At 36.8% G+C, this 21,966-nt stretch overlaps 1 protein-coding gene across 4 annotated transcripts; it reads left to right on the top strand.

Moving 5' to 3' along the window:
- Window positions 1-958: 958 nt before the first annotated feature.
- Window positions 959-19,817, top strand: FAM204A (family with sequence similarity 204 member A). 4 transcript variants are annotated; one of them, XM_068398728.1, is made up of 8 exons: window positions 959-990; window positions 1,682-1,969; window positions 2,944-3,034; window positions 3,601-3,634; window positions 4,115-4,214; window positions 5,958-6,047; window positions 17,122-17,228; window positions 17,576-19,817. In XM_068398728.1, the coding sequence occupies exons 2-8, from the start codon at window positions 1,718-1,720 to the stop codon at window positions 17,625-17,627; spliced, it is 726 nt and encodes a 241-aa protein (XP_068254829.1). In that variant the 5' UTR covers window positions 959-990; window positions 1,682-1,717; the 3' UTR covers window positions 17,628-19,817. The 4 variants fall into 4 exon arrangements, with proteins under 4 accessions (XP_068254829.1, XP_068254826.1, XP_068254830.1 ...); XM_068398725.1 differs by having other exon boundaries at window positions 4,112-4,214; XM_068398727.1 differs by lacking the exon at window positions 959-990 and adding an exon at window positions 1,357-1,502 and having other exon boundaries at window positions 4,112-4,214.
- The last annotated feature ends 2,149 nt before the right edge of the window (window positions 19,818-21,966 follow it).

Here is a 21,966-nt window from a genome sequence, read left to right as displayed (position 1 = left end):
GACACATTTCAGCGCTGATGTCAGCCTTATCCCTTCATCTTTTTCTTGCAGTTTCTCTGTGCCTCCTTTCCTGTTGTTTCTTATATGTAAGATGTTCTTGCTGAATCATATTCAGGCTGCTCCTAAATACTTGTTTCGTTTGTCTCACCTATGAAAGCTGAAAGGACAAGGTGTAAGGGAATCTTCCAAATAAGCAAGTCCTTCACTGAATGCTCTGCACAGACTTGCTGTTCAGCTTTGAAGCACCTAGCACAGTGCTATTTAGCTCAGCATTCCCTAGGAGTTTCTAAGAGCCTTTCTGCATTCTTGGAGCAGTTTAAGGAAAAAGTGATCTCTGATGTTGGAAGAGAATCCACAACAAACAACCTTGCAAGATCTTGGACTAGCATTTTTGAGGTTTTCTCTTTACTACATTAATCCAAGACAGCAGTGGGAACTTTAAAAGGATTTTTCCATCCCTGAAGAGTAAGGTTGCTGACCTTAGTCATTCTGTCCCAGCAGAAACACTTGAGCATTTTATAAATTACAGGGTTTACTTTTGGATAGACGCCATACTCCTTTATGGCAACTAGGATTGCTGTAAAACTTGTCTCCTGCCCTTCTTCCAGAGCACTGCTGTTAATTCTGACAAAACCACCTCACTTGCCCGTGTTGGGCCGTCGGACTCTTCTGGAGCCCTCCTGGGTGCAAGGAAGTTGCTCTGTTCCCCCAGAGCAGCTTCACTGCGAGGAGGGGGCCTAAGCCCGCACAGCCCCCGAGGGAGAAGCCCCTGACCGGGAAGGCAGCACCTCCGCCCGCGGCCGGGGCAAAGGGGCGAGGGAGCTGGAGCTGGCCCCGGTCCCAGGCCCGGCCCAGGCCCAGGCCGCCCTGCCTAGTTGCCGTGGAGACCAGAGAGGCTGGGCCCAAGGCAGCAAAGCGCCCGTTGATTGGCTGCGGGGCAGAGTCCAATCGGCGGGCGGGATGTTCCGGCGGTGCCAAGATGGCGGCCAGGTAAACACGGCCGGGGCGAAGCCCGGCGCGGGGTTTGTGGTGAGGGGAGGTGGGGGGGTGCGCGGGCTGTTCGGCAGCGCTGTCGGGCTTGCGGGGGGCCGCAGGTGCCCTCTGCGTTCCCCGCCCCGCCTCGGAGCGGCGTTTCCCTCCGCATCGCTTCGCCCGGAGCGGGCTGCCCCGCCTCGCCGGCCCGCCGCCTTCCCCGAGCGGGCTCCTCTCTCCGGCCTCCCCCCGGGCCGGCGGAGCTCCCCCGCACCCGGCCTGCCCGCCAGGCGGGAGGCGGCGCGGGGAGGCGGTTGCGCTGTCCCGGGAGGCGGTGGCGTGGAAGGGCTGGGCGTGCTCCCCCGCTGCCCGTGGAGAGGGGCAGGAGGCGTGGGCGGCCATAGCGCCCTTACACTGGAAGCGGCCATAAACAAACGGGAGGTGGCAAAACTTGAAAGGTCAAGGGAGGGAAAAAAAAGAGCCAATAGCTGCAACTTGTGTACTTAAATCCTCTACTTCTCTCTCAAATAGTAAGTATTAGAGGTTTTATAATGTGCTTGTCCAAAACATCTAATGATAGTTACTTTTCTCAAGAGAAACTAAAATATTTCTGATGGTGTGTATTGCTATTTCTGCTCCTCTCTTCTGCAGGCTAATTGTATTTTTATCTCGGAATGGGTAAGCTCTTACAACTCTGGTGTCTTTGCAGTGACTTGAAGCGGCTTGGACTTCTTTAAACTGGAAGATGTGGAGTGGACTGTTACCTCCAGGATTGAATGAAAGTGATGTTGACTTAAGTTCTGATGATGGAGATGAATTGCATGGTTCCTTTTCAGAGGAAGATGCAAAAGAAGATATTGAAAGAGTTCAGCTTTCTGAATTCCGGGAGAACAGGCCTGAGAGCAGTGCTGTCAGTGAACCCCTTGTGATACCAGTGACAGATGGAGAAAACGAAACTCAGACATGCCCTTCTGGAGTTCCTTTACATATGTGGAATGTGGGTATCGTTACAGGTCTCCAAATGTCCAGAGCATAAATGCGACATGCTCAAAGTCAAATGGCTAATTTTTAAATTAAAATAACTCAATGTTGAATATTCAATATATAAATCTGAAATGAAATAAAATATGTTCAAAGTGCAGTCATTGTAATATACCATAGATTGTTTCAAGCAGGGTGAACAGGAATTTCGATAGGAAGTGAATATACCTTCACCCTCACCCCCGCCCCGTGCAGTGGTGGTTGAAAGCACAGCAGGGGGGTGTTTGGGTAACTGTACACTTGCATAAAGACTTGTGTTTCCAGTAGCATGTGGACTCTGAGCTTCTTCGTAACTGCTTTCTGCATTAGTAAGGATTTACAGCTGAGTATATCAGCCGCTGTACTGGTGATGCATATCTGCGAAGTAGAGGTGTATCCTTCTGCTTTATGTAGGGGTGAGTTGCAGGCATTCAAACTCATAGTTGCTTATAACATCTTGATTTTCCTGTTACGTGTAAAGACTGGAAAAAAATGTAAGCAAAGCAATCTGTGTTTTAGGCTCTTGAGTCAATATAAGAATTGGCAAAAACTAGTTATTCTCTCTCCATCGATCTGTGGAGGCAGCCTGCTGTGCAAGGACTATGCTGTCACTAATACCTGGATTACAAACTACCAGCTAGGCAATAACAATACATGGAATAGCTCAGGAGTGCACAACCAGCGTCATGTCCCATGAGAAAACTGTCGGGTTTGAATAGTCCTGGGATTTACAGAGGGCAGAAAGAGAGAGGTGATAAAAGATTAGAGCCAATTCCAGTTTAACACCATCAGAGTTGGGTGTTCTCAATGCATAAATTTTAATCTAATAGATATAACAAGGTACTGTGGATAAATAAGAATTGGGACAACATTTCTCAGCACATTATGCAATTTAAAAAAAAACGGGAAAAAAATTAAAAAATACTGATTTGCCTTTTCTTAATCTTGTAGAAATTTCTGGAGCTTCAGAAGAAAAATTGTGAAATGAAAACCCAAGCCAATCAGGAAAACAAAAGCCGAAAACGAAAGCGCCACAGAAAAGGTATTTTATGTAATTACAGAATTTATTTTCTCAAAATGGAATTAGTATCAAATATATTGGAAGTGGGATTTACTGGGTTTGGGTGTTTTTTTTGGTTGTTTTTTTTGATGGGTTGTTTGATATTGTGGGGTTTTTTTAAACCAAGAATTGAATGCCTGAGTAGATAGATTCTAGCTATTATCTAGGATTTTATTTTCCCACTTGTATACGTCACTTGTAGGACTAGGTTGTAAATTGCAACTTGAAGTTCAAGTAATACATTTCTGCTCTTTTTTTAAAAAGGAGGTAGAACTTACTCAGTACTGAAAAACACTTAGCCGTTATAAATCAGTAATTCTATAAAAGATACTTTTGTGTATTCTGGTTAAAACTTCACAGATATTGTGGGAGTTTCTTCATAGGAAAAGTAGTACAGCTGAGTGGTTTAAATCCACGTGCTAGTATGGATAAAAATGCTAGTATGTCAGTCTTTCAAAGGAAACGTGACCAGTTAGAGTTCTGTTGACTTCTGGATGCTGTAGGGTATTACTGTGTAATGTTGGATTTTTCTTTTTCCCTCCCTCTAGGAAAACAGAAAAAGAACGATGACGTGACCAAGAGGTATAACCAGCTCAATGTGATTATCTGAGGTCTGTTTTTAATGTCAGGCAAAACTCGTAAAAAGCTTGACCGTGTGCATGGCCAAAGCCTGGCTTTGAACATCATGTGAAATATCTGCTGAAGTTGTTTGGTGTCTCTGTCAGGCAGGCTGAATTTGTTACCAGTGATTGCTTGATGGCGTTTATTGCTTGATTTTTAAAGATAACATTAGTTCCATTTTAAGTTACATTAAATAATACATTTGTGTTATTCCTCACGATGTTTTGCATGGAATTGCATACAAGCTTGCTTTCAAGATTGTGGCATTACACTTACAGAGGGGAAGGAATAATTCATTTCACTTCCATTAAAAACTCTGAATGGGTGAAAAGAGCATATCTGCTAAATGGAAGAATTTCTTTTAGCATTGAAAAGAATATTACAAGTTGTGGAAAGAGAACTGGTTATATTAATGACTGTTTGTTTGTTTGTTTTTAGTAGTCAACAGTTGGCAAATGAAGAAAAATGGAAAGAACTTACACAATACTTTGGAATCAATGATAGATTTGAATCACCTGTGGATAGCAGGGCTCCACAAAAGGTGACTGTTGATACAAAAGCAATGTCAGCTTGTACTTGGCAATAAAAGAACTTAACCTTAACTGAGACAGCAATAAAACTGAGACTATTTGAAAGTGAGTAAATGATCAAGTCACTCTGAGGAAGGATAATTTTGTGTAAATTTTTAATGAATTTCCTTTTAGCTATCACATGAGTTGTTCTTGGAGTGAAAGATTGCTGTGCTTTCCTTTGAGACAGTATCCATGCTTGTTTCCTGTCTGGTTTTGTTTTCTGTTATCATGAGAGACAGAAGACTTCATATGTGTTGTTTGACTTTTTTGTTCTCTTTTGGGTTTTTTTTTTAGTTGTGTTTTGACTTTAAAATGTGTCAAGTAAATCCTTTAGTTGACACAAGTAGCAATAGGAGGGCCAAACCTACCATACAGTTTTACTGGATTTATACTACATTCTATTCATAAATATTATTGTGTATTATTTTTGTTCATATTTGAAATAACTGGTACAACATGATGGACAAGTTAAGAAACTCATTGTATTGCGAGTTCCTTGTAGCACTGTTTGTTCTGTAGTTTTTCTAGTAAAGGCCTGTGTAAGTTCTATGACATCAAATGTTCAGTTAGCCTCCTTTATGGTAAATTTTGTATTTTTCATTTGCCTAAAGTAAGTTTCTGCATGCAAGTCATGAGACATTGTTCAGTTCTGTCCGAGTTCTTAGTTTTGGTGGGTATTTAGTTGTCATTAAACTGCTCAGAATAGATCTGGAATGAGGCCCAAAGTGTTAAAATGCAGATGCTCTCCACGTAAGTTCAGAGATTTTATCACCAGTGGAACTTATGTCTCATGAATTTCAGAAAAGACATCTAACAGAATTGGCTATCACTGCAGCTTCCAATTGTGCATTTTTTTTTCCCAATTTCCACCTGATTAATTCGAGTGCAGTATTTGCAGAGCACTGTTTCTCAAGAATTCTGTTTGCTTTTTTGCTTTTATCTTTTAAAGAAGTATATGTTATGAAACTGGCAAATGCGTTTTCTTTAGCATCACTGAGACTGAAAACCAGTGAGGCTGTAAATTGTCTTTTTGTTAGAGTGAGCTTTTTGTGCTGCCCTTCTGCAGAAGTTTCCAACTATGATTTCCAGTAAATATTTACTTTTTATTGTTACATTATTTGTAAATGTTGTCATACAAGTTACATTCTGTTCCTTGATGATAAAGGTTATTTTCTTATTTTCAGAGGTTAAATTCTGAAACTTTTTCACTGTTTTCCATAGGACTGCTAAAATTTTTAATTTATTAGTACAGTGGAGTGGCACCATGCCAGAACTCAGTTTTTGGATAAAGATAAGATCTTAGAACTGTAACGATACAGTGGTAATTGCTATTCTTCATGTTACCTGACACATACATTTCACATTTTGTTTAGAAAGCTCCAGGGATGGAAGAGATAAGCCAGATCTTCAGATGAAATTTTGTTGTGACAGGCATAAACTAGTCCGTGTAATTTTTTTAACCTACAGTATTATCCTGCGCATAAGGTGGAACTAATGCAATGATTTGTGCTCAGGCAGCCTTTCAGTGAATTCTTAATTATACTGTCCATTACAATACATAGACAAAATGATTTGTGTTACATAAAAATTACAGGTTTATGCAGTCTTGAAATAAAGAATTTAATGAAAGAAATGTTTTTAGAAAGTAGATGCTCCCTTTAAACCTGTTGTTTCTTTATTTGTCCTAAAGATATCTGCTTTTCTTTCCCTAGTCTGGCCTTGAACTTAGCATAGAGAAGTCTGTGGCTGAAGGTGACATTGATAAGGCTGAGGAGCTGAGTGATAGATTAGCCATTCGTGAGGTAAGTGGGCTATTAAAAAAAGCTCTGAGGAAACAGTTTTGTACAAGAAGTGTCATAACTAAAATAACATTGAAGATTATTTGAAGCATCTTTCCTGTTTCCTAAGCAGATTTCTGTCAGTGATTGAAGGATTTTGCTGCTGATTTAGTAATGCTTGGACAACTGTAGCCATGTATAAGAATTGAAAATACAACCATAAATGATCACACATAACCTTGCTTTGAAGCCTTCATGCTGATTCCACGAGTCAGAAACTAGTCATCTGTATTGAGCTTTTGATTTTTCTGCGTATCGCAAGCCAAGAAAACAGGAGTAGGATGTTCCCTTCCTGTCAGTTCCCTGTGCCTCAGATTGTTCTTTGCATTAGGACATAGCCTCAAGCTTCGCCAGGGGAGGTTCAGGTTGGACATTAGGAAGAATTTCTTCTCGGAAAGGGTCATTAGACATTGGAACAGGCTGCCCAGGGAGGTGGTGGAGTCACCATCTCTGGATGTGTTTAAGAAAAGACTGGACATGGCACTTAGTGCCATGGTCTAGTTGACATGGTGGTGTCAGGGCAATGGTTGGACTCAGTGATCCCAGAGGTCTCTTGCAACCTGGTTGATTCTGTGATTCCCTCCCCAATAAGCTTGGGAAGCCTGAAGAAAGGTAGAGATTTAGCCAGCTTAGAGCAAGACATGCCCAATAAGGACAGATACACCCAAATTTGTGCACCAGTGCTTTTTTTCCTGTGTATTCATGTGATCAGGAGTTGATGGCTGGAAGAATTCTGAAGAAGAATGGGAGCAGATGGATGTCAACATATTGCTGTAGCCTTGGAATGACATTTATTTAATGAATGGATTTTTCTTTTTCCTTGTCATCATTTTTTAGTATATCAGTGCATATCTAAAAAAAAATTCCAAGTGGGAGAAACACCATTTTTTCAAGATGTTGTCATGTTAGTTGGTGTATCCGAGTAACTTTATGGAGGCTATGCTGATCTTTGCTACAAAAATTGGACCCTTTAAATCTGTATGTAGTGCTGAGTGAATACTTAAACTGGTGAGGAATCTATCAGATACCTCTGGTAACTGCAACTTCATGTAAGAAATAAGTAAATTAGTGCACGTGTGGTAGGTGGTAGCAGTTGAAGTACATAACTGAAATCCATGAAGGCTGTAGTGCCCACTGTTGTTTGTGCACGGGGGAGAAAATGCAAAGGAAGAAAACTGGATAAAAAGATAGTTGGAATAGTTTTGAAGCCAGGTAAGAAAAAATAACTAAATAAGTACTATTTGAGGTGAGTGGAGAAGCTATCATTTTAAAGTCCTCTGACTTAAATAATTTAAACTATAAATATTCTAGATTTATATTTGAAATTAATTATATAATTTTTGCTTTCATTCCTCTATCTTGCATATTCTTCCATCTTCACAGAGGTAATGGGAGTTTTCGGTCTACTGTATATACTAGCAAAATTCAAAGACATTAGAAGAGGCTTAAGAAAGGAAAGACAAATTCCCAATACTTCTCATTCTCATACAAATATTTAAAATGTTTCCTAAGCACAGGGTTTCAAGCTAAGGTTTAATGTAAAATTGCATATTTAAATATTTTATGCAATATAATAGAATATTGTCATGGCTTTAAAAACAGATGGCTTTTGAAATGACAAATACAGTTCTTAAGGCTCTCTAAGGTTAGGTAAAACTAACTTCCTCAGTGTGTGTTCTTACACAATCATTAAACTCCTGTGTTTAGTCACTCAGGGCAGTTTCTAATGATTAGAGTCTTACCTGCATTTTCACTGATGATCACAAAACTTCAATCCACAAAGATAACAGCTGTTGACAGTGATAGGATTGTGTCCTAATGTTCGCTTTAAGTCTGACCGGCTTCTCACTGCGATACTGTTATATTATTGCTGTTCTCCTTCACAAATGTCATTATCCCATCCACTCTAAAGTGGTTAGAGTATCGTAATCAATAAAACATACTGAGGTTCTAGTGCAAATTGTTTGACTATAAAAACAAATTAATGTAAGAAGTTTTAAGGTTTTGTAATATTTATGATAAACTGTTATCTGATTTCAGTAGCCATGGGATTGTACAACCTCTAGCATATCCCAGGTGCTATAGCAATGTATTATTATTTGTGGAACATTAGCTCCAAATTGTTGACTTTCAAATATTAGCACGTTGTAATTCTGAAAACAAAATGCTTGAAACTTTATTAGTATTCACAGCCTTGACTTGGTTTTGGTTAAGTGGGTTTATCTGAATAAATAGTATGTTGAAAGAAGGAAAACTCAAATGACTGGCTTGATCTCATGAGGAGTGCTGTCGAGGCAGAATCCATGGGAATTCACTGGCGTTCTCCACTGTTGTAAAGATGTGCTACATAACCCACTGCAAGATTCATTTTTCTTTGTGATTTTAAGCAGCTGTATTTTTTTTCAAATCTTTTATAATACTTTTTATTCTAAGGAAATCATTCTAACTGACTAATTCTGATTTAGTGAGGAACTATAGAAAAGGATTTGATTATGGAAGAGGTTGATTCAAAAATAGTTTTGTACAGTTAATAAAATACTGTTTCATATTGTATAGGATTGATTCAATCGTTACTTTCCTTCTCTTTGCAATTTAAAGCAATGACCCTTTTAAAACTCATTTTACATAATACTTCTTAGCAGTGGGTTAATTTTTAAAGTATGTGGCTATTTGTATCCTTCTAACTTCCAAATGCAACACAACACTGAGGAAGTCAGGCATGGAACTATACTATGACTGTATTGAAGTACACCACTTCTAAAGTCTAGAGAAATAAGTGGATGAATTATTGTTCTTTTATCTCAACTTCATCTTTTTATGTATAGCTTTCATTTTGTTTGAGCAGTGTTGCAGGGTTGGGGGCAGGGAGTGTATGAGAAACAGCTGCCTTCTGTTTGGGGTATAGCCCTCCTAGCAGCCATGTGAAAAATGTTCAGTGGGTAGGTGTTCTTTTTGAAATCAGGTGTATGGGGTTTTAATCGGCACCATTTTCTTTTGCAAGAAGCAGTGACTGGAACCTGCTGATAAAGCTTTTGCTTTGAGGCACAGATCCCAGAGTTCTTAAAGCCGTTTCCTGCCTTAATAAGTGAAACTAATTTTTGATGTATAACATTTATAAGCCTGTGAAACTGATAGGGCAGCTTCAGTATTTAGAAAAATGAAGCCAAAAATAAACAGATGATGAGAATAGGCAGTAAAAACATGTCCTAAAAAGCAAAGGAATGCCAAAATGATGCTGTCAATGTGCTATCATTATGACACAGTGGTAAAAGGTTTTTAAAAATCAGATTCCTTTAAAATCAGTGGTGATGTAGGCAATATGCATAATCTAGCAGCTGTGAGTGGATCACTGAAATTTACATCCTAAAAGCCTAAATGATACTGCTGCAAGGGTTTGGGTCTTTTGGTTTCCATGTGGTGCTTGTTGCAGGTTCTTTAAGGAAAATGGTAAATGTAAATGAGGCTTTGGGCAATATGTTATTTGTTGCTTTCCTTTGCTTTGACGAATATGCACAAATGCTGATTTTAAAACTTCTTAATCTGGTAGCATTTGAGGTTTTAGACTGACAGAAGTTAGAACTTTGTTACCTGATGCATGAGGCTCTGTATTTACTAGTGACGGCATGTGTAGATTCGTATGTAACCTTTGAGCCTTGCTAAAAATGTTTTACCCCTTTTTTTTATTGGCAGTTGCATTTCTATTAAAAAAAAGAGTTGTACTTATGAGATGATGATATTACCCCATGTCTCCTGTTGTCATCCTACTTTGTAGACTAGAAAAGTGATTGCAGTTAGTTTGGGAGTTATCAAGGTAGCAGGTTTCTAACTATAGCATCCTTGGCCATCCCCACAGCGTGTTCTCTTGTGGGGTGTTCTGCTTCACCAAAAGTTCTAGTAATCCTAAAATTCTTGATTGCAGTATTTTATGTATGAGTGAAATTCTTCCTGGAAGAATACAGGCATGTCTGCATTATGTTGTACAGAATAATTTAGGCCATCAGTAACTCTGCTTCTTCAGCTACACTGCTTCTAGACCCCAGTCTAGCTTGAGCATCTCAGTGCCATGGTGCAGTTACAGTATATAAGATCAGCAGTGCTTTGATAAATTTTTGTTGGGCATCAACATAATGCAGGTGGGTCATACTGCTTAATTTTAATTTACTGTGGATTTTTAAACATGCTGTTATACTGAATTATTTCTGTAATACCTATGATATAGTACTATTAGCATTAAATAACTAGAAATTCATTGCAGTGTGCTGGTATAACATGCACAGTTAAGGTTTATTATTGTAATCCAGTTGCTGTCTTTGTCATAACATTCCAAGGGCTTTCAGCATTGGCAGAGTCTCCTTCGTGTTTTAAAGTTCTGCTTTTCAAGTATAGAATGGTATACCTAGTGCTGCTGTTTGAACGCTGCATTTAATGATGACTTGTTTAACTTGAGAGATGCCAACAGAAGTGTTAAGATTAACGTAGGAGTTACCCAAAAAATTCTGAGCCTTTTAAAATGAAAATTGTTGAGAGAATGAAGTCTGTGTGGACACTTAGCTGGGCTGAGATAAAATGGTTTTCTTGGTGATGCTCTAGAGTAGGGTAGTTGAGATTTAATGGTAGCAGGTACTTGGATATGTAGCTGGGAACAGACCCTTGGAGTTATGTCAACTTTTCTAATGTTTTCGAAAACGCTGTTTAGAATAATAGCTTGAAATGTACTTAAATTGTTCCTACTGTGTTTGTGGGAATCTGCCTAGATCTTTTTGAAGAATAAATGTTGATAAATTAGAGCACTGTGACTGTGCGTAGTTAGAGGTGTTTGTCCTTCTGAGTAAGGTTGGTATGCGGAGATACCCACCAATTTCACTTTGCTGTAAATAGGTTTAAATTTGGAGTGACACTTACAAAAGTTCTTTTCCTAATTAAACCAAATAACTTCTAAGGATTCCCCTGACCCCTAATATATAAACCTGAAAATATTTTCCAAGCTTTTTTTTTCTCCTAAAGAAAGATATTTTTTTTTTTTGGTAGTGCTTTTGCACTCAAATCATTGTGCAGTGTCTCAATAAGCAGAATGCAGATTTCTTACAACTCTAATATTCTGTGACCTAATCTGGCTAAACCTCAAACTTTGCATTTGCTTGTGTTTTTTGTGTTAACCGCATGGTAGGTAGGTGCCACATTGTCTAAGAGCGCATTAGCCTGAGGACTGTAACTTGAACATGATAAAAGAATCTTGACCATATTAGACTTACCTGTCAAAAGGAACTTTTAAAATATTTTGTAATTTAGTGTGCTAAGTTACTGGAGCAGTTGTCAGTCTCTAAATAGCATAGGCTTTTTGACAGCACTGTTCCTAAGTGCTTAGCTTAGGAACAGTCGCTTCTGGCATTTTGGTGAAACATGTTTAAAAAGCTGCAACTTATAGGGAAACTATGGTATTGTAATCAAGCTTAAATGAAAGATCTACATCATAATTGATGAAATTAATTGGCTATTCACTGGTGTATCCTTCTCATCTTACATCAAGATCAATCCTGCTGTTGTCTTCAAAGTTTGTTGCATCACTTTTGACCATTTTCTAATGATCCAAATTAGCGTCTGTCATCTGTAAGTAACTTCTAGTCATGTAATTTAGAATGGGAAGTACCCGAGCAAGGTTCTAGGTCATAACCAGGGAGAACCATTCTGGAAGCTGTTTTCCATTGGAAAATCTGGGTAGGATATGCTTCATGATGAGGTCACACACACATTACTGTTTCAGATGGACAGGTTATAGTGCCTGATGCTCTTCTGTTGGTAAAAGTGTTTCATTTCTAAATTCTGTGCAACATTCACTATTTATCATAGTGCTTTTAGGTACCTGAAGGGATTGATGCAATTTTATACAGAATGTAACCAAGCACCAATTAACTTGGAAGTCTTGCCCATTGAAAGACCTGGGGAGGGAAAAAAAAAAAAAAGTTTATTTTTTTATCTCGGAAGGATTTTCTTTCTCACACTTAGTGGAGGTGCTTCCAAATACCTCTCTTCATTGGGGTTGTTTTCTTTTAACCTTTGGAACATGGCAGGGTTATCACCTAGAATTACATTCTTATGCTCCCTTAATTATGTATATCTTTTCCTTAACAAACCTTAAAAAAAGATTTCAGATGTTACAAGTCTAATTAAAGAGACAGACAAAGCACAGTTTATACTGTAGATTTTTTCTGCAGTTCAATTAATCAGCATGTTTTCTCTTTTAATTAAAACCATTTTAGTAAATTAAAGCCCACAGCAAAACACATATATAATTTGTTTGTAATTAGCTCTTAATTGGTGGTAGTTGAAGCTTAGCACCCTTGGTTTCTTTCTTCATGATTGCCATTTTATTAGCAGCCAGTCATTAATTAATCTTTTTTTCTAATTAGCTTATAAAACTGTTGATGGCACATTATTGTAAATGTGATTTTAAGTTCAAAGCTTGTTAATAAGCTTTCTTACTTAGAAGAACAGAGATAAAGAAATTGCTGAAAACAGTACTACAGTTCTTTTTTTAAAACTGCCTTTCTTATAAGGGGGCTCTGTAAAGCATCTAACAGCTTATAGTTAATTTTTTAATGCTGTGTTTTCTCATGAATGGAAGAAGTTACTTGCATTTAAATGTTTAAATCTCGCAAAGAGCTTAATATTAGAACAGTTTTCTGTCCTTGCTCCGTTACTGTGTCATCCAAATATAATTTGATGTTGTAATACACAGCATAAATATACAACAAAGGTATTACAAAGTATTTTACAGTGGAAGTTGAGCACATCATTGAAAGGGGACAATTTTCACTGCAAAATCCACTCGGTATTCTTGTTTGCTTTATATATTTTATATACATCAGCAATGGATAACATTCCATAACATAAAAGGAGAAAATCATTGCTAAAGGCAAGCCTGAAATAACGAGATTCATATTTGATGAGAAACTGTAACACTGTATTAAAAAGCTGTTTGGCTTCTCTGGTATGATCATAGGATATTTCAGGACCTGTTCGAATATAGGTGTTTTGTTAGAGCTTCTGTAGGTTGAGCATTTTGTATTCCATACCTAAATATTTCTGGAACAGTTCTTGAATCTGTTGTCTCATTACTTGTATCATTCAGTGTTTACATTGTGCAGTGCTATCTTACTGAAAAGTCTTTGCTTTATGATATTTAATGTTAAATGTCTTGATTTTCAAGGAAGTTTTCTGGAAGTTAAAGTAGATTCTGTTGCAACTTAATAAAAATGTTTACTCTTCTGCCTGAACTTTACATACTATTTCAACTTCAGCCATTTCTTCGCTTGTTTGAAAAGTGTTTTATGATGCTGTGCAAGAAACACTAGAAAGGGATAGCTGACAAGGAAAAAATTAAAAATTGGATAAAAAGTAAATGAATAATGTCATATTACTAAAAAGATGAGAGGCTAATTTGTGCCGACTTTTTGCTAATTTTGTTCAAGCCTCAAAATGAGGAGCTGTCACCCGTTCTGTGTAGCACTGATGACAGTGCCAATGATCCATGAAATAAGCTGCCGCTGGCTTTGTTCTGATAAGAATGAACAAATCTGCACAATGTACGGCTCCCAGAATCTCATTTTCATACTTGCATGCAGGCTAAAAGAAATAAGCTGTTTGCAGGCTTGATTAATCAGACATTTGAGGGGTTTTTGTCTCTTTGATCTCTTTCGTCTCCTAGGTAACTTGCTTGACATTAATGTTGAGCTTGAGTAAAGACAATCAGGAATTGTAGACCAAACTGATATAAAAATTAAAGACCTTAACACTTTAAGTACTCCAGTAATGGTTCCGCTTTACTTCAGAAAACATCTGTTTTCATTTAATTAAAGAACAAAAGAGAATGGCATAAATATTTTTCAGAGACCTGTTATTCCATAAAAAGTTAAAGTATGATAATTGGTATTTTTAAATAAATGCCTTGAAACTGTTCAAAAAGAAGGAAAGCTTCAGAAATTTGTTACAAGGTAACAATTTCAGATGAGTAGAAAATTTATGAAAAATAACAGATAAGGAATTTTCATTTATGCTGTATTAAACATCTGGAGTAAGATATTTGACATTATTATTGGTCAACTTCAAAATGGAAAGGTCTTTGCCCTGTAGAAACTAAGTTGTTTTTTAAGTTTGTCTTAAAAATATATATAGTGTTACAAGGATGAACCATTATATCAGCTTTACTACCCAATATGATTTACACACTTTAAACCTGTAAAATTGAAAGGAATGCAAAAAAAAATGTCGCAGTGCGTTTGCTTGAGGTTATGCAGACGCTTTTACAAATCTTCCAAGTGGCTGTAAAGATGAATGCCTCAAGGGTCTAGCCAGGGCCCTGCTTTTCCAACCAGCTAAAGCCCTTATCTTAAATCCAAGCAAAGTACCATTAATCTTTTTGAAAGACCTTTTATGGCTTTTAATATATCCCAAATTAGAACATTTTACACCCTTGGTTCCTGAAATATGGTGATAAAAAGCCTTTAGAGCTTAATTTTCCTTACTGCGTGCTCTGACCAATTTGCAGTTCTTTGTGATAATGTTTAGACACCTTAATTAAAATGCAGCAAAATATTGGATGTTCTATATGGAAAATGCTGATACTTTGACTACACAAGAAATTGTTGTATATATTTTTATTCATGCTTTCTTACTTCTTTTAAGATTGTATTTTATTGAGTTATCTGATGACCCGAAATGTTTGGGTTTTTTTTAACGCAAAACCCATTGACCAAGCTTTTATGGATTTCTTTTGGGGGAGGGGGGGAGCGAAGATGTATGTCTGGGTGTGGGTGGGAGCAGAAGACGTTTAATCTGACTGAAATGTTTGTGTGTGTTTATATGCGACATATTTGTTTTCATGTCTTGAAAATTTGACTTTAGCCTAAAAATGATAACATTAATGCTGAAAAATGTTTCTCCTTTTACTTCCACACACACTACAGAGGATATTATTATCCCATTTTTTCCCATACTTTTCCAAGATGGAAGAACTCATTCTGTCTTCCAGCAAATACAGATCAAAAGATTTTTCTGCAGGAGTTGTGCAGACCTCACTTGTGTATGTTTGTATGTGTGTAAGTGTTCAATAGGCCCCTAGAATATGTTTTAAAGAGATGCTGTTATTAATCACACAGTAAGAGTAAATTTTCAAGTATGTTAGAAGGTAAAATTCAGCCATCAGATTGCTCTGTTTTTTGAGCTAATAATTAGTCCTGTTTCAGTTAACAAGTAAACATTTTTTGAATATTTTAGGTGTGTTTTCTTAAGCATTTTTATACTGCAAGTATATTAAAGTTAATAGCTGCCCTTAAATATTAAGTGACAATGCAAATAAGAGAATGTTATTTCTAGTCTTTGACCTGAGATTTGGCAGTTCGGATGTTAGAGTTGAGTTACTGATTATATAAAATGTTAATGCTCAGGGGGAAATTGATGTAGCTAATAATATAGAAGTTTTGAATTATTTTATTCATCAAGATGATTCCATAGGTACATATTTATGACCTTATAAACACGTGCAAATAGTAGGTGAAAACCTTGTTTAGCATTATTTGTTTTGCAGATTTTCCTTTTAAAATATTATGCTTACCTCTTAACTGTTTGTGTTGCCAGTGTTTAGAGCCTCAAACAAACCACAACCTGATGTGCTTACTGCCTACATGCACATAGACTCTCAAAGCCGCCTGCGGAAAGGCTGCTTGCTTGATTCTTGAACCTTGAAAGGACCATAAGGTAGAACAGCTTGTAGTGATGGTGTTCTGGTTTGCTTTGTTAACACAATGATCAGGGAGTTTGGTGGGAGAGCTGTAGGAGGTGTGTCAGTGCATCTACACTGGAACATGCAGTCTTGAGTTCTCTCTCATCTTATCCACATAAAATGTCTCTCAGAGTAAATAAGAATTGCCTGCATAGATGCTGCAGATTATTGAAGTATATTACCATTAATAATGGTAACCAAAGTGTTACAGAGTGTTCTTTCACTTGGGTCTCCCATGCCTCTTGTTTGATGCTCCCATGACATTTTGGGGAAATTTAGACTATCCAGTCAGAAACATATTAGCTAACTTCATTAGGTTTTGGAGTGGATAGGAAGAAAACCTGTTTGTGCACATAAGTTTGTAGCAGTTTTGGCTAAATGAATTGCTTGTTTGTCTTGGAGAAAAGTGGTAATTTTTGAGACCAAATTCTTCCATAATTCATAATTTAGTTGCAGATAATGTCAAGTTATGACAGCAATCACAAAATGTAACTAAAATGAACAAGTTATGAATGCTGATTAAGGAAAATAATCCGATCATAGTTCAGAGTACTTTCTTCCACCTTTTTTGGTTTATTCTTTTTTCCCCTTTGACGTTCACTAAAGTGAACTTAATTCTCACAGTGTGAATAAGTTTATGATAGTAAAGTAGTGTTCACCTACAGCCTATTACTACCTTATTTGAATAGCATGCATGTTATCATACTAATAATCTAAAAGCTAGTAATGTGAAGACTAAATGCCAGACACTGCTTTGTTTACTTTCTGGATGGACTGATTAAAACATGACTACTGGTACTACTGGAAGATGTGTGGTAGTAGCAGTTCTTCCTGTATAAAACTGTCTTTTTGGATGGTTTCTGTCTTGGTAAGACCTGATACTATTGTGTTAGTACAGCTGAGGTCACGGATTGGTCTTAATAATGGAGACTGCATGTGTGTGTTTATCTGTCTATATATTTATTTAAAAAACAAGTGAACAAAAGGATCTAGTGGGCTATTGCTCTTCGCTTTTATTCTTGAAAATGAAGGATTTGGTGAAAAGGATTGCTTGCCCCAGGATCCCCCTCCTTTGTATTTCTCTCGAGATATTCTTGCTCGTCTGATCCAATAGTACAGCATCAGCCTAATATTTGAAAGATATTTTAATATCTATTGAATTTTGAGAAACAATATCAGACCAAGTAATTTGTGAGGCTTAAATTTCATATGAGCCATTTGCATCTATTCACTTTTCCTTTGTTCCTTTTTATGTCTCAGCTTGGTGTGAAAATTGCCAAAGCTGCTGCTTGCCGCAACTTTGTAAAAGCCAAGAAAGAAGCGGAGGCTGCCCAAGAAGCTCGAAAGAAAAAGAAGCTTGCTTGGGGGTAAGTCATTTGAGTATGGAATTAAACATTTGTGGTTTCATTGGCACTAAGTGCATACAATACAATCTCAGTTAAATGTTTTCTTAGTTGAAATAGGCTTGTGCTAATCTTGTTTGTTTAGTTTAACCTTGTTGGGTTTTCAGGGGGTTTTTTTAGCAGTGTATCAGACTTAAGTACAGAGGCTTTAACAGAATGAATGTATTGGTTATGTGGCTACATTTGCCTTCATGTCTTTATTACAGTATTAAAAATAAGTTTTTATTTTTTGTTGTTATTAAGAATAGTATGGTTGAATACCTGAAACACACATGCTCATGATTCCTAATGTAGTTTTTGCGCTCTTTCAGATTTGAAGCCAAGAAAAGATGGGAAACAAAAAGCAACATGGGATACATGTAATCCATCCTGTTTTCCTCAGGAGTCAAATATCTGTTTTTACTTGAAGAATCTTTGTGGGCGACTTCTTAAATCTAAACACAAAAAATACCCCAAAACAAAACCCAACACATCAAATTCCTTGTGTTTCTCTTAATGCTGTTAGACTGCTGTATCTTGTTTTGTCTCTCTTATAATGTAGCAAAAATACTATCTAAACATCAATGCTATGTTACATATAGTATTTTTCTCCAAAATATGAAAATCTAAGATAATGCATTGTAGAATGTATTTGGAGTCTGGTAGAGAACTCTCTAAAGTTGGGATAAAATACTTGGTCCAGATATGTTCTGTGCTGCACTGTAGTTGCAATGTGTGGGTATAAGGAAAGGGGTAAGTGTTCCTACTAAGGTTTTACAGACTTAATGCAGTAAGTACTATTCTGATTGCTTGAGAGTTTGGGGGGGCACTAAATAAAGAAAAGTAAAACCACCCTACTTGTTTAAAACCATTATTATTTATGCATTTATGGGCTTAGTAAATATAAACAGAAAAAAATTGGTTGAAGAAGTCCATCCTCCCTCTCCTGGGAGGATCTGTTACTATTAGTTATGTCCTGCTGCCATATTCTTCAGAATATTTTAAATTCCCAAAGCTCAAGTTTTAAAAGTCCCAGTTTCTTTGAGCAGATAAAGTATAGAAATATATATCTTGAAAAATATCTGAAATGTGTTACATTGTGCAGTTAGCTGCACCCAAGAAACAAATGCAGATTTTACTCCAAGTCAAATGTTTTACAGATCAATTAGGATTTGAATGTTTATGTTATAAGATTATAACAAGAATTTATGATAATGTTTCTTCAAAATTGTTCTCAGTGAAAAGTAAGGACACATTCAGAACTAATAACTTTTCTCCCTGAAGCTCTCGCATATATGTTTAGTCACCACAATGCCTGAATTGAATTGGTAATGTAAATGTCAGTTATTGTTAACCAAGATTAATATGTTTCAGGCCAAAGGTATGGTATTAGCGTAATGGTGATTTACTGTGTAAGTACTTGAGGCTAAAACAACTTGCCAACAAATAGCAATTTTAAGTTTTACAGCACCAATTCGAAGAGTTTAGGTTTGCAGTCCAACATGGAATAGTGCATTTTTGTTCATTAGCCCTCAGGATGTTTGATTCTTTTTGTTTTTTTAGCAGAACGTCGTATTTCTTTCACAAAGATGAGAGTGTGCATTATGGTAATCTGCAGTTAGCTGTAATTAGTTATGATGACAGAATTGAATACAGTTGCCAGGATTGTAAATCAGGGGCTAAACAGGTTTCTGCAGTATAACATCACAAATCTCACGCTATGGTTTACAAACTATACTAGCTTTAGAATCTTTGTGGAAGGAAGCAAGTGATATCTCTTTGTAAAGTGATAATAAAGGTAAATTGCATGTTTGCTTGCATAAACAGATTACACCATGAACCTTCATCAAGATTTTTCTCAGTTCCATATGCTCCTGTCCAAAACTTTCAGGTACTCTGTCCATAATCTCTGTTATTTTTTATAAGCAGCTGGCAGATGAGTGTTAGGTCCAGTTGACCTTTCTGTTTGTTATATACTGAAAAGCAGAATGATGCTGATAATTTTGTGCTGCAAACATCAGCAGTATTCCATTAAACATTTGGAAGTAGTGTACATTAAATAGATGCTATATATTTTCTTGTAATAGTTGCTCTTAATAGTAACTGTATTTATTAGTCAAATAAAGATCTTGGTCTAATTGTGAAAATGTGCTTTAAATGAAATCCAAACCTTCAAAAAACAGCTATTGTCTTGAGAACTTGCCACATTGTATTTGTTGCAGCGGTGCATACCCAATCACCAGTAATATTTTTCACTTAAAGTAACCAATTAGTTTTATGTTAAGCCATTAATAATGTAACTATTTAGGAAGTATGCAGAATATTTGCATTGAGTTACTTGTGCAGTGAATTTAAAAATTATCACATTTCAAGTATTTTGTTCTACCTAAAGTATTCGCTTAGAATATTAGTTAATTCCCAGAATTATACCATGTTCAAAAATAACCCTTGATTAACAGGGAAAATACAAAAGCCTAATACAGCTTTATAGAGATCATCTGAATATGTAATAAATGAGTGCATAACTGTATATTTAATAAACATCCTCCTAAATTGCTGATCTGCTGCTAAGAAGTCTTGTTTTTGTGAATTTTTTTGTAAAGTAGTTTTTCTGTGCTGTGAATTTTGGCCAAACAAGTAAAACTGCGTTCTGAGATTTATTTTTTCCTGTTTTTTAACACTGTTAAAACAAACCAAATGCTTGTTTCAGCTAACTGAAACCTTTTTAATCAGCTTAAATATATAATCACTTCTACTGAACTAAATTTGCGATGTAATAATAATTCCTTTAGCAAATGAAAAGTTTGCACTATCTCCTCGTATGACTGAAATTACGTATCTAGAGGAATGTACTGAAATTATTAATTTCAGTGCAAATCTGTTGTGAAGCCAAATATTTATTTGGACCTCATTTGATATTTTGGGTTGGGCAACAGTTGAAAAGCAGCCTTGCCTAAACTCCTTCCTACCCCTCAGAAGCCTTGAAAAGCCTAAATGCATGCGCTAGTTTTGCCCCAATTTTTTTCTCCACCACAATTTCTTATTTCATCTGGCTATAGTCATGGTACTGTCATGGATATCCCAAATAGTCTTAAGTCATTTGAGGAAAAATCGCATAGCTTCTCAAGTGCGGTTCTCTGAAGTAAACAGAAAAACTAACTTTGAAAAGGGGAATGTCCTCTCACAATTACCCATCGTTCATTGAACAAGGGCTGTATCTTGAGCTGCCTGGCCTGATCAAAGCTAGCTCTGTTATGTGCCAAACTTAAGGCCTCTTCACTAAGTTTATTACTTGGGTGCTATAACACATTGAGGTGGTTAGAGTGCTTTTGGTTTTACAGTAGACTTGGTCGATGTCAAGTTTATGGCTCTGTGCACTGTTTCACTAAGCAGCGTAGATGCTCCTTGTTGTACGCTTCTCACTCGTGTGGGTCTTGTACTTTTTCATTTCTAGTCCCATCTGGGGATAGTCCAGACTCATATTCGTACAATTCTATTGCATTCTAAGGCCTACACGATCAAGAAATAAATTGTTTATCAACTCCTGTGATAAAATACAGCAGGTTTGAAGGTTGAAAACAGCATACTAATACAATTACTAGTATTTCTTAATACTGCATTCCTGAGCTCCTAAACCAAAAAGTGGCTGCAGGGACAGTTTGACAGATAAAACATATATATAGTTGTTAAGAGTTTTAATAGTTTTTTGCCTGCAACCATAATCTGTATCATTATTTTTTTAGTTTAATTCTGTTGGACAAGTTTCAAAGATAAATATGGTGTGTAATAAGCCTTTGCAACCTCTAATTTGTGAAGGAGTGTCTGTCCAGTTAATACTTGCTCATTGAAGCAAGGGGTTTTGAAATAGCTGAAGTACGAACTGTAATTACTGATGTCTGTTTCCTATTCACCTATGGCTTCTGGCATTTGATCAAAAAATGTAATGTATTGCTTAATCTCAGAGCATTCCCCACTTTCAAAAATATTTACTTCATGAGAATTGTACAGCACTAAATGACCTCTGCAACAACCAGAGCAGATTTTTATTTGGCATTGATCATACGTAGTTAATCCACCAACAAGTATTTTTCCTGTTATTTTTGAATGTTGGTAATTCAGATATGCATGTGTTTATAATGTACATCTTTAGTGCAAGCTCAAGGCATTTAAAAAAAGTTTCAAATATATTAATAACAGGGTGGGGTTTTTTTTACTTCACAAATGGGGTGACTAAAAAGAGGAGTACAAAGGTTGAGCAATTTATGCGAGGGCAAACTGCAACCTGGCAGCAAAGTGGTGAATGGAATCTCCTGGTTTGTGTGTGGTTTGTCATAGCTGGAAATAACATGGAGAAAGAAGTCTTGAACAAATGTGAGGCAGGTGCCTAAATCTCTTGAAAAGCCATTGCGAATTGGGTACCTCATTACCATCTGTCCTCCTGAGAGGGTGAAAAAAAAAAAAAAAGGGATATTGAATGCAGATGTTCCAGGCATCTGCAGAAACCCTAATTTCATTTGAGAAAAGTTGTCATCTTTCTTGTTGAAAAATGCCTGCATCGCTTTCATCTGCCTCCAGCTGTGTTTATTATACCATCAAATCTTGTCTTCCCGGTTTCCTTGGGACTGTGTGTAAAAGAGTTTAGAGTTTTTCTATTTCTTTGCTTAGAATCAGACCTGGAATATAACATTTTCTCCTCAAAAAGCATGTAAGTTAAACAGACACT

The sequence above is a fragment of the Nyctibius grandis genome, chromosome 4 (genome assembly GCF_013368605.1).
Source record: "Nyctibius grandis isolate bNycGra1 chromosome 4, bNycGra1.pri, whole genome shotgun sequence".
Taxonomy (NCBI): domain Eukaryota; kingdom Metazoa; phylum Chordata; class Aves; order Nyctibiiformes; family Nyctibiidae; genus Nyctibius; species Nyctibius grandis.
Note: the sequence above shows the minus strand (reverse complement) of the source record. Positions and strands in the feature narration are given on the sequence as shown.

Bases quoted from the DNA above. Each gene is read 5' to 3' on its own strand.
- FAM204A (XM_068398725.1), top strand. From the start codon at position 1,718: ATGTGGAGTGGACTGTTACCTCCAGGATTGAATGAAAGTGATGTTGAC. The intron at 1,970-2,943 runs GTGGGTATCGTT...TTAATCTTGTAG, and splicing joins TTCCTTTACATATGTGGAAT to AAATTTCTGGAGCTTCAGAA. The intron at 6,048-17,121 runs GTAAGTGGGCTA...TTTATGTCTCAG, and splicing joins ATAGATTAGCCATTCGTGAG to CTTGGTGTGAAAATTGCCAA.